At 38.9% G+C, this 19,293-nt stretch overlaps 1 protein-coding gene across 3 annotated transcripts in view; it reads right to left on the minus strand.

Moving 5' to 3' along the window:
• The window catches only part of znf423 (zinc finger protein 423), a 499,271-nt gene that overhangs the window by 59,431 nt on the left and 420,547 nt on the right, over positions 1–19,293 (minus strand). For all 3 annotated transcript variants that reach the window (XM_062961910.1, XM_062961911.1, XM_062961912.1), the window contains 2 exons: positions 13,067–13,198; positions 9,202–9,317 (listed from right to left, as the gene is read on the minus strand). In XM_062961910.1, coding sequence (XP_062817980.1) covers positions 9,202–9,317; positions 13,067–13,198 — 248 coding nt within the window. The remainder of the gene's footprint in view (positions 1–9,201; positions 9,318–13,066; positions 13,199–19,293) is intronic.

Consider the following 19,293-nt stretch of genomic DNA (forward strand, 5'->3'; position numbering starts at 1 on the left):
CTAAACTTAATATCAGGGGAAACCTTTACCTTATATCAGACATGGGCAAACTTTTGACCAACATAAACTTAACAGTATTTCAATGGAAGACCCTAGGGTCCATCCAGTCCAACCCCCTTCTGCTGTGCAGGAAAAACCCCTGAGCGGTGGGAGGAAAGTAGGATTTTGGAAGCAAGGAAGGCAAAGGGGAAAGGATCTGGGTGCAAAAGAAGGCGAGGAAAAAAGGCTTTTGAGGGTGATGGAGATGAGGGAAAAAGGCTTTTCAGGGTGAGGGAAGCAAGGAAAATAAGGCTTTTGGTGGCAAAGGGGGCAAGGAAAAAGGGCTTTTGGTGGCAAAGAGAAAAAGGCTTTTGGTGGCAAAGGGAGCAAGGAAAAAAGGCTTTTGGTGACAAAGGGGGCAAGGAAAAAGGGCTTTTGGTGGCAAAGAGAAAAAGGCTTTTGGTGGCAAAGGGGGCAAGGAGAAAAGGCTTTTGGTGGCAAAGGGGGCAAGGAAAAAAGGCTTTTGGTGACAAAAAGGCTTTTGGTGGCAAAGGGGGCAAGGAAAAAGGGCTTTTGGTGGCAAAGAGAAAAAGGCTTTTGGTGGCAAAGGGGGCAAGGAGAAAAGGCTTTTGGTGGCAAAGGGGGCAAGGAAAAAAGGCTTTTGGTGACAAAAAGGCTTTTGGTGGCAAAGGGGGCAAGGAAAAAGGGCTTTTGGTGGCAAAGAGAAAAAGGCTTTTGGTGGCAAAGGGGGCAATGAGAAAAGGCTTTTGGTGGCAAAGGGGGCAAAGAGAAAAGGCTTTTGGTGGCAAAGGGGGCAAAGAGAAAAGGCTTTGGGTGGCAAAGGGGGCAAGGAAAAAAGGCTTTTGGTGGCAAGGGAGGCAGGAGGAGGAAAGAGGAGGAAAAGAACCTCAGTATGCTTTGTGAAGCCCCAAGAGCTCAGCGGAGCACACTTTGAGATCCACTCTCTAGGTCAATGGTTCCCAACCTTTAGGCCTCCAAGTGTTTTGAACTTAAGCTCTCACAGTTCCTAACAGCTGGAAAGCTGGCTGGGATTTCTGGGAGCTGAAATCCAAAACACCTGGAGGCCCAAAGGTTGGGAACCACTACTCTAGGTCATGCAGTACAATTCTAGGATCAATTTCCAGCAGAAGTTAACCATGGCCTTGCACTGGAGGACCTAGAGATTTCTCAAGAGAACGTTTGAATCAAATCTGTCAATGTGGAGGGCCAACTGAGGTTAAGTGAAGAAAGAAAGGAGAAAAGTCGTAAACCCTGAAACCCAGAGAATAGAAACTTTGGGGGAAGAGAGTGACTGATTGAAATGTGAAATGATACACAATAACCTGTTGTTAAAGCTATAAGACATTGTATCCATGGATATGTGTGTGTATTCTTAACAAACTAAATGTATCATGCACACATTTTAAAATCCGGTGCCTGGATTCTTGTGTTTCTGCCACTCTCCCGTGTGACAAAGAAACAGAACTCTGCGCAGGGTTATGCAGATAGCAGCTGGCTCATCTCTCCAGAATGTCCCCAGGGCTTTCGATGCACTGCAGCAAAGTAAATGGATTGCCACCAGGGACGGAGTTGGAAAGGGATACAACCGAAATCTGGCCCCAGCTTTTGGCAGCCAGCAGTTGGACCCCCAACTTCAGGGACTCCTTGGAGATGCAATCCGTAGAGCCCACTCTTCAATTCATTTATTCCAAATCACATTTGATCAGGGCTTTTCTATACAGTCAAATATTAAAAAATGGTGTAATAAATTGCAGCACTAAAATATAAGTTACTAGCTGTGCCCGGCCACGCGTTGCTGTGGAGTTGTCTGGTGGTGTTGGTGAGAAATTGTTGAGGTAGTGGTGGTATTGAATGTCTGTTGTATGGTTGTCTTTATGTTTAGTATGCATTTGGTTATTTGTGTACTGTGAAAGTGGTGAGGGTAGAGGACACTGTTTATGTTGGATTAGTGAGACTCTACTGGATATTTGTAATCTTATATTATCTGCCTAGAACTGCCCCTTCTACACAGCTGTATAAAATGCACACTGAAGTGAATTATCTGGCAGTGTGGACTCAAGATAATCCAGTCCAAAGCAGATAATATAAGATTCTAAATGGGTAATATAGCTGTGTGGAAGGGCCTTGAGTCTACACTGCCATATAATCCAGTTCAAATCAGATAATCTGTATCTTATAGGCAGTGTGGAAGAGGCCTGAGGCCTAACTGTGCCAGTGCCCTGGACTGAGTAGGTTGCTAGGAGACCAAATGGGTGGAGCTTAGCCCTCAAACTGGCAGCAATTGGATAAAAACAATTATTCCTTTCCCTCTAATTAGGACTTTATTTTTTTCTTTTCTTTTTTTTGTATCAACCTAGAGCCGTGGATGATGGGTTGTGTTGTCAAATTTCGAGGTTGGGGGGCCTGTAGTTTTGTTGTTTTGTCCACTGCCCTGATGCCATCACTCTTTTATATATATAGATATGAAGAGGAGAAGGGGAAGATACAAGGAACAACAAAGGACCGACAGTATAGGATCATTGGAGATTTCTTTTGGCACAAATTGGGCTCCGCATTGGCCCTTGTCAGAGGTGATATAATAACTCACCCTCTCATGAATCCCTTGGTCAATCACAATAAGAAGTGTTTTAGTATAATGCACATTAATAAATAGATTATCAAATTTATCATTGAGACTAATGGTTTAAAAAAAATAGCAAAAAGCTAGATTAAAAGAAGGATGGCCAGTCACGAAAAAGTGGTAAGCAGCAAATAACAATAAGTCTAATACAGTAGAGTCTCACTTATGCAAGTTTCACTCATCCAAGTTTCTGGATTATCCAAGGCATTTTTGTAGTCAATGTTTTCAATATACAGTAGAGTCTCACTTATCCAACATAAATGGGCCGGTAGAATGTTGGATAAGCAAATATGTTGGATAATAAGGAGAGATTAAGGAAAAGCCTATTAAACATCAAATTAGGTTATGATTTTACAAATGAAGCACCAAAACATCATGTTATACAACAAATTTGACAGAAAAAGTAGTTCAATACACAGTAATGCTATGTAGTAATTACTGTATTTACGAATTTAGCACCAAAATATCATGATGTATTGAAAACATTGACTACAAAAATGCGTTGGATAATCCAGAATGTTGGATAAGCGAGTGTTGGATAAGTGAGACTCTACTGTATCGTGATATTTTGGTGCTAAATTCGTAAATACAGTAATTACAACATAACATATTGAACTGCTTTTTCTGTCAAATTTGTTGTAAAACATGATGTTTTGGTGCTTAATTTGTAAAATCATAACCTAATTTGATGTTTAATAGGCTTTTCCTTGATCCCTCCTTATTATCCAAGATATTCGTTTATCCAAGCTTCTGCCGGCCCGTTTAGCTTGGATAAGTGAGACTCTACTGTAATTCTAATAATTATTAGAATTATTAGACACTCTAATAATTCTGTTTTGCACAAGACTGCCATTTTGGCATAGTTTATAGAAACTGCAACTGGCTAGGAGAAGTTTTCTATAAATGGTATACAAAGTGTTTACCGTATATACTTGAGTATGAGCCGTGTTTTTCAGCCCTTTTTAAGAGCTGAAAAATCCCCCCTTGGCTTATAATAGTAATAATAAAACTTTATTTATATACCGCCCTATCTCCTGGATGGGACTCAGGGCGGTTTCCAATCATAAAAACAACACATACATTACACAGCAACATAATAACACATTATTAAGCAAGGTAAAACAATACAATTTTATAGCAATTATAACACTTACACAACCTGATCAAGGGGACGGGAACCATAAACCCAATATATTAAAGTGTATCATTTTAGGCTAGATAAATTTTTTGCAATATATTCAGGCTTATATTCAGATCATCTTATACTCGAGTATATAGGTAATCAGACTTGGAAAGACTCATCTTATTAAAGTCTTATTATTATCTTAAATTAGTTTTATATAAATATTCAAAAACATTTACAGTAGAGTCTCACTTATCCAAGCTCACTTATCCAACGTTCTGGATTATCCAACGCATTTTTGTAGTCAATGTTTTCAATACATCGTGATATTTTGGTGTTAAATTCATAAATACAGTAATTACTACATAGCATTACTGCGTATTGAAATACTTTTTCTGCCTAATTTGTTGTCTAACATGATGTTTTGGTGCTTCATTTGTAAAATCATAACCTAATTTGATGTTTAATAGGCCTTTCCTTAATGCTTCCTTATTATCCAACATATTCACTTATCCAACATTCTGCCGGCCCATTTATGTTGGATAAGTGAGATTCTACTATAACCTATTGATGCCTTAATGTAATTTCATTGGTATCTATTTTTATTTTTTGAAATTTACCAGTAGCTGATGCATTTCTCACCCTCGTCTTATACCTGAGTCAATAAGTTTTTCTGTGGTAACATTAAGTGCCTTAAATTATATTCGGGTTGGCTTATACTCGAGTACATACGGTAACTATTATATCTTATCGAATACCATTCTTCTCTTTAAGGCTACAACACCATACTCATTTACCTGGCAGTAAATCCTATTGACCTTAATAGGACTTCTTAAAAAAAGGATGGCACTATATAGTATATACGCTTCTGTTGAAGGACTTTCAAATGAAATCTATACAATGAGCAAGTTGTATGGCTGTAGGGAGATGAATGAAAGCCGCTATGGATCAATTTGTGTGAGATAAGTAGAAATCCTCTCTTTATTCAGAGGGCTTGCTTTTGTCTCTCTGTTGTATGAATAAGGATAAATTCAATTTAAATTTAACTTAAGAGCTAAGCAGACATGCTCCCAGGGTCATTAAATACATTCCAAAAAGAGCCATAGAAGAATTAGTGCGAGCAAAGTACAACCAATTATGGGTAAATATGCCTTTAACTGTGAAGATTTGTCGACACATTTGAGGTGTTTAAAGTCTCGACTAGATCTAGATTGTATCTTATAACAGAATAAAACATTAATACTCCTTTTATAACAAACCACATAGGCTATTTTTTGACGCTCACACATATGCCATCTTTTTAACACATACTTTTAATTTATAATAAAATACCGTATATACTCGAGTATAAGCTGACCCAAATATAAGCCAAGGCACCTAATTTTACCGTAAAAAACTAGGAAAACATTGACTCCAGTATAAGCCGAGGGTGGTAAATTTAGAAATAAAAATAGATACCAATAAAATTACATTAATTGAGGCATCAGTAGGTTAAATGCTTTTGAATATTTACATAAAGCTCAAATTTAAGATAAGATTGTCCAACTCTGATCAAATCATTATTCTCATCTTCTTCAATGTAAATGTGCTTTTATCCTTTTAATAACAATAGAGTAAAATAATACATGTAATAATAATAATAAATACAAGAAAATAATACAAGTAATAATAAATAGAGTAAAAGTACATTTATTATTTCACTCTGATATTATTATTATTATTATTATTATTATTATTATTATTATTATTATTATTATTATTATTATTATCAACACAACGAGGGACTTCCGAATCCAGACTGACAAAGTTCTGGAACACAACACACCAGACATCACAGTTGTGGAAAAGAACAAGGTTTGGATAATTGATGTTGCCATCCCAGGTGACAGTCGCATAGATGAAAAACAACAGGCAAAACTCAGCCACTATCAGGACCTCAAGATTGAACTTCAAAGACTCTGGCAGAAACCAGTACAGGTGGTCCCGGTGGTGATGGGCACACTGGGTGCTGTGCCAAAAGATCTCAGCCGGCATTGGGAAGAAATTATTATTATTATTATTATTATTATTATTATTATTATTATTATTATTATTATTGTTACATTTATTATTCTACTCTATTTATTATTACATGCATTATTTTCCTGTACAGTAGAGTCTCACTTATGCAACATAAACAGGCCGGCAGAACGTTGGATAAGCGAATATGTTGGATTATAAGGAGAGATTAAGAAAAAGCCTGTTTAACATCAAAATACGTTATGATTTTACAAATTAAGCACCAAAACATCATGTTATACAACAAATTTGACAGAAAAATTAGTTCGTTATACATTAATGCTATGTAGTAATTACTGTATTTACGAATTTAGCACCAAAATATCAAAATGCATTGAAAACATTGACTATAAAAATGAATTGGATAATCCAGAACGTTGGATAAGTGAGACTCTACTGTATTTATTATTATTATTACATGTATTATTTTACTCTATTATTATTAAAAGGATACATAAGCACATTTACATTGAAGAAGATGAGAATAATGATTTGATCAGAGTTAGACAGCCTTATCTTAAATTAGAGCTTGATGTAAATATTCAAAAACCTTTAACCTACTGATGCCTCAATTAATGTAATTTTATTGGTATCTATTTTTATTTCTGAAATTTCCCACCATTGGCTTATAATTGAGTCAATGATTTCCCAGTTTTTTTGTGATAAAATTAGATTCCTCCGCTTATATTCGGGTTGGCTTATATTCAAGTATATATGGTATTTTGGTAACAGGGCAGTTGATGCTTAAAAAGTCAGTGCATTGACCCATAGAAACATCTGTATCCTTATTAACAATGCTGGCATTTTGAACACTAGTGGGACACAAAGAAGCACAGGAGGAAAAAAAATCCCTTCCACATTTATATATATATATTTTAAAAAATCAACCTTGTTTTGTTTTTCCCCAACCACACTGTAGACTTTCTTGAAACCAGGCAGTGCCGAAGCCGAGCAACAAAACAAAACAAAAATCTGCTGACTTTATTAAAATATTAACAAGGTATAGTTATAACTTTTGTACACTTATGCAAATGAGATTGCCAGAACAAGAGGAAGGAAGAGCATCCCTCCCGGGAGAAAGAATATAAAATCAACAAAGTGAAAAGATCAACCATCCCTTCTGCAGCATGACAGCAAGACACAAGAGGCGTCGGCTTGGGAATTGGGGAAGATAAATTAAATATATATATATACACAGGCATGCTCACCCCTCCAAAGTTTAAGTACATCACAGTTTATAAAGCTAATAGATTTAAATGAGGCAGAGAGCATGCACCATTCCATAAAATTATTATATTTACCAGGGGGCTCGAGGAACATTTTGGGAGAAGTGTTCATGATATAAAATACATGCGACGAGGAAGGCTGAGGATAAAAATGTGTTAGTTGTGTGTGCCTCTTAAAAGTATTTTAATGTGGAGAAGGGCTAGTCCTTCAGCTCTGTGCTGAAGGTCGAAACTCAACTTTTTGAGGATATTTTATCCACAAATTTGCTGTTAGCAAGCATGATCAAGTGCCCTGAAATCTCCTTATATTAAGAGCCAAAACCGCATCTGTTCAGCCACAGATTGCTGGAGCAGGAGGGTGCAGGCATCCAAGAGGGAGTTTCTAGAGTCCTTGTGCCTGAGGCTGGCCTAAGGTATCTGACAGCATCAGGGGAACATGGACGGCAAGCTGTCACTGCCACCCCCACCGAGACATTGCCAGGCAAGTTTATTACCTGTATATCTATATGGCAGAACTGCCGGAGGTTAAGTGGTTTGAGCCACAACATTTGGGCTTATCTCAGGTTGGCTACTGGCTGGAGACGAAGGCACCTCTTTCCACCTAATGTCCATCATATATATAATGTATTGACTCATGCATGAGCCTAGACATTTTAGTTTAAAAATTGACCCAAAAAAACAGAGGCCAGATTATCCATAGGTCAAAATAATAATAATAATAATAATAATAATAATAATAATAATAATAATAATAATAATCTCAAAAGCAAGCTCAATGGACAATTTGGACAGAAAAACAAGAAAACTCATGACCATTCATCACTCATTGCACCCTCACAGTGATGTTGACCAGCTATATCTGCCTAGAAGATTATCCATAGGTCAAAATAATAATAATAGTAATAATAATAATAATAATAATCTCAAAAGCAAGCTCAATGGGGGCAACACCATCAAGGCCATAAACACCTGGGCCATACCTGTCATAAGATATACTGCTGGCATTATAAATTGGACACAGGCAGAACTGGACAATTTGGACAGAAAAACAAGAAAACTCATGACTATTCATCACTCACTGCACCCTCACAGTGATGTTGACCAGCTATATCTGCCTAGAAGATTATCCATAGGTCAAAATAATAATAATAATAATAATAATAATAATCTCAAAAGCAAGCTCAATGGGGGCAACACCATCAAGGCCATAAACACCTGGGCCATACCTGTCATAAGATATACTGCTGGCATTATAAATCGGACACAGGCGGAACTGGACAATTTGGACAGAAAAACAAGAAAACTCATGACTATTCATCACTCATTGCACCCTCACAGTGATGTTGACCAGCTATATCTGCCTAGAAGATAAGGGGCAGAGAACTCTTACAAGTAAAACAAGCAGTCAAAGAAGAAGAACATGCCCTGACAGAATATGTAAAGCAAAGTGAAGAACCTGCTTTGATTGAAATTAAAAATCAGAAACTCCTCAAAGCACAGCAAACAAAAAACCAGTACAAGAAAACCGCACTACAAACTAGAGCTGACAGCTGGTACAACAAAACATTGCATGGACAGTTACTTGACAAAATTGAAGGAAAAGCTGATACGGTGAAGACCTGGCTCTGGCTCCAAGAGATAGTCCTGCTCTCTTATTTGTCATAAGCTATGATGGAAAAAGAACTTTAATTTTAATAAGAAGCCACTATTATTTTCTTTCTGTCCCCACCTCCTATTTACAATGTGTATGAAGCATGGGCTGGGTGGGGGAAGATATGGAGAATGTCAAAATGTTAGTTGAGTTTTTGTATGCTAATCTTTCCTTAAATTATTAACCGATGGGAAGAAATTATTTACATTGTGCTCGGCGTGGCCGTGGCAATGCGTCGCAAGGCATACTGTCAAAAGAAATCCTCAGAGCGAATGATTAGAGTTGTCGGGTCTTATTTATTTATGCCGCCCGTGCTCAGAGGACCTGTTTTTTTGAGACTGCACCCAGAGAGACAGAAAGGGAAAGATAGGAGGATTTTCTGATGTTACGAAGGAAGGAAGGAGGAGAGGAAGGAGCTCTGAATGTGCCTTCAAAACACAGCGATTTCTCACAGATAACAATGGCAGAAACAAACAATACAGGTTTGCATTTAACTCTTTAAATGGGAAAAAAGAAGTTGTACCTGAAGTTCGGTCTGAAAGAAGAACTTCTGCGGGCACTGGGAACAGTCGTAAATTTTATCCTCTTGCCCATGGACAGCAAAGATATGTTGCTGCAATTTGTTGGCCTGTACAAAAACTAGGAAAAGAAAAATAACAATGTTATCAGAGATCAAAGCCATGGCCATCATAGGCAAATGCCCTCCCCGCTTCATTCGTTAGATGCAGATTGACTTGCAACAACATTAGCTACATTTACGCCTTTATCAAAATCAATAAGACTTAAATTAGGCATGACTAACATTTTATTTCCCGAGGATGAAAGAGCAACTAACTAAGGGTGTATCTATACAATCTGACATCCCTTTAAGTGTGATGGTTCAATGCTATGAAATCCTGAAAGTTGTAGTTTGCTGATGCACCAGCACTCTCTGGAAGAAAATAATAACAACAACAACAACAACAACAACAACAACAACAACAACAACAACAACAACGTTGGGGTGTTGTGCATTTTCCGGGCTATATGGCCATGTTCCAGAAGCATTCTATGGAAGGTATCCTCAAAGGTTGTGAGGTGTTGTTCTTTATTTACTGTTCTGATTTTAGAGTTTTTTAAAATACGGATAGCCAGATTTTGTTCATGAAATCTGGAAACCATGAAAATGAACAAAATCTGGCTACCAGTATTAAAAAAAATTCTCAGTTCCTTCCAGCATTGTTTTGTATGTCAATAGGAGTTAAGTCTCTGGCACTAACATTAAGTCCAATATAAAGGTAAAGGTAATAATAATAACAACAACAACAACAACAACAGTTCGACTTGTGATTTTGTAATATGAAATCCAGCATATATATATCTTGTTTGCTGTGTCTTTGTGTCAATAAAATAATAATAATAATAATAATAATAATAATAATAATAATAATAAGGTAAAGGTTTCCCCTGACGTTAAATCCAGTCGAGTCTGACTCTGGGGGTTGGTGCTCATCTCCATTTCTAAGCTGAAGAGCCAGCGTTGTCCGTAGACACCTCCAAGGTCATGTTGCCATTGGCATGACTGCATGCAGCGCCGTTCCATTCCCGCCGGAGTGGTACCTATTGATCTACTCACATTTGCATGTTTTTGAACTGTTTGGTTGGCAGAAGCTGGGGCTAACAGCAGGTGCTCACTTTGCTCCCCAGATTCAAACCTGCGACCTTTCAGTCCACAAGTTCAGCAGCTCAGCGCTTTAACACGCTGCGCGACTAGGGGCTACTATATACTACACTACATACATATATATGAAAAATATTAACATACACAAAAGAGATATGTCTTAGCATCCCATTATATTGCACTATATTAATATGAGACTGAAGTGAAAGACGAATAAGAAATTTAAGGTTGAGTTTTTGAACCATTAGACAGATCCTGTCAATATATTGGACCTCGGGATATGTTTGGTGCCAAGAAGGCGAAATAACACTGCCCAAAGAGCCAGCAAGGCCAAGACTAATCTGAAGACACCTCCCATCTCCAGATCCAAGACCCGGCCATGCTGTAAATTATCATATAAAAGTAACCGGTGGTGCAGTGCATTAAAGTGCTGAGCTGCTGAACTTGCAGACCGAAAGGTCGCAGGTTCGAATCCGGGGAGCGAAATGAGCGCCCGCTGCTACCTCCAGCTTTTGCCAACCTAGCAGTTTGAAAACATGCAAATGTGAGTAGATCAATAGGTACTGCTCTGGCGGGAAGGTAACGGCGCTCCATGCAGTCATGCCAGCCACATGACCTTGGAGGTGTCTACGGACAACGCCGGCTCTTTGGCTTAGAAATGGAGATGAGCACCAACCCCCAGAGTCAGACTCGACTGGATTTAACGTCAGGGGAAACCTTTACCTTATTATTATTATTATTATTATTATTATTATTATTATTATTATTATTTTATTGACACAAAGACACAGCAAACAAGATATATATATGCTGGATTTCATATTACAAAATCACAAGTCGAACTGTTGTTGTTGTTGTTGTTGTTGTTGTTGTTATTACCTTTACCTTTATATTGCACTATATTAACATGAGATTGACTAACAAGAAACTTTTTTTTTTCATGTCAGGAGTGACTTGAGAAACTGCAAGTCTTTTCTGGAGTGAGAGAATTGGCCGTCTGCAAGGACGTTGCCCAGGGGACACCCGGATGATTTTGATGTTTTTATCATCCTTGTGGGAGGCTTCTCTCATGTCCCCGCATGGAGCTGGAGCTGATAGAGGGAGCTCATCCGCGCTCATCTGGGATTCGAACCTGGCAGCTTTCAGATCAGCAACACAACCTTCAAATCACAAGGCTTTTATCCCCTAGGCCACCGGAGGCTCCAGGTGAGAGACTAATAAGAAACTTTTTTTTCCATGTAAGGAGTGACTTGAGAAACTGCAAGTCTCTTCTGGAGTGAGAGAATTGGCCGTCTGCAAGGACGTTGCCCAGGGGACACCCGGATGATTTTGATGTTTTTATCATCCTTGTGGGAGGCTTCTCTCATGTCACCGCATGGAGCTGGAGCTGATAGAGGGAGCTCATCCGCACTTTCCCTGGGTGGGATTCGAACCTGGCAGCCTTCAGGTCAGCAACCCAACCTTCAAGTCACAAGGTTTTAATCCACTATGCCATCGGGGGCTCCAAATAAGAAACTTTCTCTCTTTTGGCACCAAACATATCCCGAGGTCCAATATATTAATATATAATAATACTAGCTGTGCCCGGCCACGCGTTGCTGTGGCGAAGTATGGTGGTATGGGAAATAGTCCAGTTCAAAGATAATCCAGTTCAAAGCAGATAAAATAAGATTATAAATGGGTTATATAGCTGTGTGGAAGGGCCTTGAGTCTACATTGCCATATAATCTAGTTAAAATCAGATAATCTGTATCTTATAGGCAGTGTGGAAGAGGCCTAAGTGAGGCCTAACTCTGCCTGTCGCCTGGGCTGAGTGGGTTGCTAGGAGACCAAGTGGGTAGAGCTTAGCCTTCTAACTGGCAGCAATTGGATAAAAACAATTATTCCTCTCCCTCTAATTAGGACTTTATTTTTCTTTTCTTTTTGTTGTATGAACGTAGAGGCATGGATGAGGGGTTGTGCTGCCAAGTTTTCTGGGATGTGTAGTTTTGTTGTTTTGTCCTAGGCTGAAATTTCATTACCCTTTTATATATATAGATATCAGATTGAGCTTTTGAACCCGGGGCTGTGGCGCAGACGGGAGAGCAAGCCAGTGCAATTAACTGCGATGAATCACTGACCAGGAGGTCATAAGTTCAAGGCCCGCTTGGAGCTATGTTGTTGTTTGTCTTTGTCCTATGTTAAAAGGCATTGAATGTTTGCCTAATATGTGTAATGTGATCCGCCCTGAGTCCCCTTCGGGGTGAGTAGGGCGGAATATAAATGCTGTAAATAAATAAATAAATTAGACAAATCCTGTCAATATATTGGACCTCGGGATATGTTTGGTGCCAAGAGGACGAAATAACGCTGGGCATAAACCATTTGTCCAAAGAGCCAGCAAGGCCAAGACTAATCTGAGCCCACCTCCTAACTCCAGATCCGAGACCCGGCCATGCTGTAAATTATCATATAAAAGTAATCCAATAAATGTTCATAACAGGAGGTTTAATTGCCTGTGGAAAATGCTGCGTGGTGTGCGAAATGAAGGAGGGAGGAGACAGCCCTCCTTCTAAGTCGCTCCGGCTTGAAAGAGGATATTCTAAAGCTTCCCTCGTAGAAGGCTTCCCCGCCGCCCACCCTCCCTTTTCCTTCCAAGGAGCGGAATACTGTATTTTAAAACTCCCCTGTGTGCCATTTCTGGATCAAGCCATGCACACTGAGGCTTGTCTGGGTCTGACGGTCTTACCTGTAAAACAAACAGGGCATTTGAATGTGCCTCCCATCCCCTCGAAGCTGTGCTCAATCAGGTGACACAGGAGCTTTGCCGGAGAGTCAAACATCTGGTTACACAGCTTGCACTCATGATTGATGCCTTCCTCTGCAAGGTTCAAATGATACAACTTGTTAGTGACACAGCAGATTAGCGTCTGAAATGCAGTTGTCGGCGGCGGCAAGGAATCGAGCGGGGCCGGGCAGCGTCCGGGACCCGGCGACAACGACGCCGCCGTTTCTGCAAGGCCCACCCTGACAAAAGCGCGCCGTAGCATTGCATGTTCGGTGCATTCAGGTGTGCAGCCGCAAGTCAAATTTGGAGGGGCATTTCTGTTTTCAGATGTGATGGAAGTGACACTGCGATCAAACCGCCGGCAACAGACACTCTGTTTCCTCAGGCCTGCAACACCGTATCCACCGAAAACACACAGAACATCACTGCTCTGGGCATATAATACATAAATATATATTATTAAGAATACTCAAACCGCATTTTAACAGCAAAAAGAGTTTGACCAAGGCTACCAAAGAGGCGATACGTCTGACAACTTCTGCTCAGTGTTGTTGTATGTTTTCCGGGCTGTATGGCCATGTTCCAGAAGTATTCTCTCCTGACGTTTCGCCCACATCTATGACAGGCATCCTCAGAGGGTGTGAGGTATGGAGAAACTAAGCAAGGAAAGTTTATATATATCTGTGGAAAGTCCAGGGTGAGAGAAGAACTCTTGTCAGTTGGAGGCCAGTGTGAATGTTGTAGTTAATCACTTTGATTAGCATTGATTAACTACAACATTCACACTGGCCTCCAACAGACAAGAGTTCTTCTCTCACCCTGGACTTTCCAACCTCTGAGGATGCCTGCCATAGATGTGGGTGAAACGTCAGGAAAGAATACTTCTGGAACATGGCCATGCAGCCCGGAAAACATACAACAACACTGTGATCCTGGCCATGAAAGCCTTCGACAACATCTTCGACACTCCTGTTTCCTCAGGCCTGCAACACCGTATCCTTTGTGCGCGCACACCGAAAACACACAGAACATCACTGCTCTGGGCATATAATACATAAATATATATTATTAAGAATACTCAAACCGCATTTGAGCAGCAAAAAGAGTTTGATAAAGCCTGCCAAAGAGGCAATACGACTGACATCTTCTACTCAGTGTTGTATGTTTTCCGGGCTGTATGGCCATGTTGCAGAAGTATTCTCTCCTGACGTTTCACCCACATCTATGGCAGCATCCTCAGAGAGTGTGAGGTATGGAGAAACTAAGCAAGGAAGGTTTATATATATCTGTGGAAAGTCCAGGGTGAGAGAAGAACTCTTTGTCAGTTGGAGGCCAGTGTGAATGTTGTAGTTAATCACCTTGATTAGCATTGATCAATGTAATAAAGTGTGATTTTTTAAATTTACAGATGCCATGTTTAATTGTGTTTTAAAAGGGTCAGTATTTCAGTTACTCTGCATTCATGAGTTGGTTCCCATGGAGAAGGGGCGGAGCCAACTGTCATTTTGTGTGGAAAAGTGCAGGTTTGAAAAAAAAAACAGCCATTAGTCTGTGCCCTACGGAGGTACAGTTAGGACTGATCCTCAGTGAAGGGATCAGGGAGGCTCAAATGTTTGATTTTGAGTCAGTTTAAAATAAGTTTGGTGACTTATTTTAAGTTAGTCTGTGCCCTGCTGAGGTATAGTTAAGACTGATTCTCAGTTGGAGGATCAGGGAGACTCAAGTGCTTATTTGAGTCAGTTTAAAATAAGTTTGGTGACTTATTTTAAGGTAGTCTGTCTCCTGAGAAAGAAACAGATAGTTTGTGGTTGTAATTCACAGGGTGACTGCAGTTTAAAGCAGTAGAGAAGGAAGTGACGTTTTAAGAAGTTTGAAACACCAATATAGCTTTGCAACTGTTATTCAAAGTGCCTCTAAAAAGAAGTCATTGTCACCATTAAACTTGTGCCTGAATAAACGTATTACTGTTCTTTCTAATATATAAGATTCTATCATCTATATTACCATCTAAAGCAAACAAGGAAAAGGAAGAAAAACCAAATTTAAGAAGTCTCCTCTCTAAGAGGCCAGTGGCTATATCATCCCATAGTGGTGGCAAGAGTTGATAATCCCCTTAACATCTGGTGGCCGCATTATAAACATCTTTACTTCTGGTGGCAGCTTTTAAATAAAAACATCTTTAAAGTGTTGGCAGCGATAATAAAAATACAATTAATTAATAGAAACTCCTCCACATCTCCGCAACTGGTGTCAGAGGTGAGATTTAAAAAGTTTTCCCTCTGCCTGACATCTTTGCAATTAACTATCATATTCACACTGGCCTCCAACTGACAAAGAGTTCTTCTCTCACCCTGGACTTTCCAGAGATATATATAAACCTTCCTTTCTTAGTTTCTCCATACCTCACAACCTCTGAGGATGCCTGCCATAGATGTGGGCGAAACGTCAGGAGAGAATACTTCTGGAACATAGCCATACATCCCGGGAAACATACAACAACACTGTGATCCTTGCCATGAAAGCCTTCGACAACACCTTCTACTTAATTTGCATTGCAGCAAAAGCAAGGCTTTCCCCCCCAGAAATGCAGCTCTCACCCTAAGACAAACAACCAAATACATGTTCGACAATTACTGTATATTCCCCATTTCTACATATTTGGTTAATGCTAATTGGATACCATTTTGGGCTGAGTCTGGAACTATTCCAAACAGTTCAAGCCACGGCAAACAAAAAGTAATAAAAATATAATAGGTTCCCACAGATGTGGAAATTCATCCCACTGGAGGCAAGACCTTTTGATTTGCAAATCCACTTCTGAATTATAAGGCCTTCTCCTTACTGGTGAATTTTTTTCCCCCCTTGCACTCCCACAGGTATCTATTATATGTTTTCTATGTCAATGAAACTATCCAGCAAGAAATGGAAGGAGAAAGTGGAGGGAGCGCTGTAGTTCAATTTGACTTCTGAATACATCCAAAAAAAACCCCAAATACAGATGGAAATTACTGGTATCGTCCCAGTGATGTGCTATAGCCTCGGGATAATAGCCAATATCAAGTAAGGATTTATGAAATACCACAACCAGATATCTTTAAAAAAAAAAATCAGTGCTCATCTGATCTTGGAAGCTAAACAAGATCAGTCCTGGTTATTATTTACATAGGAGACCACCATTGAATTCCAAGTAAAATAGTATAATATAATATAATATAGTAATATAATAAATATAATATAAATAAATATAATATAAAGTAATATAATATAGCTACATTTCAGAGGAAGGCAATGGACAATCCCTGAGAATTCCTTGCCTAAGAAAACCTACAAAATTCATAGGTTCACCATAATTCAATTTGGAGGTACACACAGACACATAACTGGATAGACCTAACAACAACAACAACATTTTATTTGCTCAGGGCTTTAACACACTGCATCATCGGGGGACTCAGGGTTAAAATAATCCAACTAGAAAAGAAAGCAATTACTATGTTATATAAGATCCTATTGAACTCGTCAACAGAAACTGAAATAGTGAAAGATTGTATGACAAAATGGGCCACCAATATCATTCAACTAGAATAGTTTTCTAAGATCTACAGACGTCACGGCATTAGGAAGTTTGAGAACCACTGCGCTAAAGTATCTTTTGGAGCAAAAATTAATATAAGACCCTGTCTTATTTTGGGGGAAACAGGGTATATTATTACTAGGTATGTAGATGATATTATTACTAATCATATAAGACCCTGTCTTATTTTGGGGGAAACAAGGTATATTATTACTAGGTATGTAGATGATATTATTACTAATCATATAAGACCCTGTCTTATTTTGGGGGAAACAGGGTATATTATTACTAGGTACGTAGATGATATTATTACTAATCATATAAGACCCTGTCTTATTTTGGGGAAAACAGGGTATATTATTACTAGGTATGTAGATGATATTATTACTAATCATATAAGACCCTGTCTTATTTTGGGGGAAACAGGGTATATTATTACTAGGTATGTAGATGATATTATTACTAATCATATAAGACCCTGTCTTATTTTGGGGAAAACAGGGTATATTATTACTAGGTATGTAGATGATATTATTACTAATCATATAAGACCCTGTCTTATTTTGGGGAAAACAGGGTATATTATTACTAGGTATGTAGATGATATTATTACTAATCACATAAGACCCTGTCTTATTTTGGGGAAACAGCGTATATTATTACTAGGTATGTAGATGATATTATTACTAATCATATAAGACCCTGTCTTATTTTGGGGAAAACAGGGTATATTATTACTAGGTATGTAGATGATATTATTACTAATCATATAAGACCCTGTCTTATTTTGGGGAAACAGCGTATATTATTACTAGGTATGTAGATGATATTATTACTAATCATATAAGACCCTGTCTTATTTTGGGGAAACAGCGTATATTATTACTAGGTATGTAGATGATATTATTACTAATCATATAAGACCCTGTCTTATTTTGGGGAAAACAGGGTATATTATTACTAGGTATGTAGATGATATTATTACTAATCATATAAGACCCTGTCTTATTTTGGGGAAAACAGGGTATATTATTAATAGGTATGTAGATGATATTATTACTAATCATATAAGACCCTGTCTTATTTTGGGGGAAACAGGGTATATTATTACTAGGTATGTAGATGATATTATTACTAATCATATAAGACCCTGTCTTATTTTGGGGGAAACAGGATATATTATTACTAGGTATGTAGATGATATTATTACTAATCATATAAGACCCTGTCTTATTTTGGGGAAAACAGGGTACATTATTACTAGCTATGTAGATGATATTATTACTAATCATAATATTGTGCTATGGTAATAATATAATAAATTGTATATACATATAATATTGCTACTAATATTATAATGTAAGGAAATATAATACTAAAAATTTTACAATATAATAATATTAATTATATTATATATTAAATGTAATATTATTAATAATATTACAGTATAGTCGTATAGTACAATATAGTAATATATAATGCTAATATTGTGCTATGCTAATGATATAATATATTGTATGTACATATAACTTGTAAGCCGCTCTGAGTCCCCTTCGGGGTGAGAAGGGCGGGATATAAATGTAGTAAATAAATAAATAAATGTGTTGCAGATTGCAGTTGATAAATGGAAGCTCTTAGGTGTGCCCGTGAGCCCACAGTCACCCTGCAGAATAATGACACCCCACTTATTTTATTTATTACAATATTTATATCCCGCCCTTCTCACCCAACAGGGACTCAGGGCGGCTTACAATAAAACACACATATAAAACCTGTACAATACACTATAAATCAGTTAAAAATTAACTTACATAAAACATTCATAAAACGCATTATAAAATACAGATAGGCGTGTTCAAGTTTAAAAGACTGGGTCTGTCAATTGAGTTCCAGCGTACATAATAGTAATTAATGCTGCTGATTCTTATTCGAAAGCCTGGCCCCACAACCAAGTTTTAACCTTTCCATGGAAGGATAGGAGGGAGGGAGCCTGCCTGACTTCACTGGGGAGGGCGTTCCATAGGCGGGGAGCCACTACTGAAAAGGCCCTGTCTCTCGTCCCCATCAGCCGCACCTGTGAGGCTGATGGGACCGCGAGCAGGGCCTCATCTGATGATCTTAAGCTTCGAGGTGGGTCGTAGCGGGAGACACATTCGGACAGATAAGCTGGGCCGGAACTGTTTAGAGCTTTATAGGCTAAAGCCAGCACCTTGAATTGTGCTCGGTAGCTAATCGGCAGCCAGTGGAGCTGGCGTAACAGAGGAGTGGTACGCTCCCTGAATGCCGCCCCAGTTATTAACCTGGCAGCCTCCCGTTGGACTAATTGAAGCTTCCAAACAGTCTTCAAAGGCAGCCCCACGTAGAGTGTGTTGCAGTAGTCTAAACGGGATGTAACGAGAGCATGGACCACCGTGGCCAAGTCCGGCTTCCCAAGGTAAGGTCGCAGCTGACGCATAAGTTTTAACTCTGCAAAGGCTCCTCTAGCCACCGCTGAGACCTGGGGCTCCAGGCTCAGCGATGAGTCCAGGAGAAGAACCCCCAGACTGCGCACCTGTGTCTTCAGGGGGAGTGCGACCCCGTCCAGCACAGGCTGTAACCCTATACCCTGTTCGGC

The sequence above is a fragment of the Anolis carolinensis genome, unplaced genomic scaffold (assembly GCF_035594765.1).
Source record: "Anolis carolinensis isolate JA03-04 unplaced genomic scaffold, rAnoCar3.1.pri scaffold_9, whole genome shotgun sequence".
Classification (NCBI taxonomy): domain Eukaryota; kingdom Metazoa; phylum Chordata; class Lepidosauria; order Squamata; family Dactyloidae; genus Anolis; species Anolis carolinensis.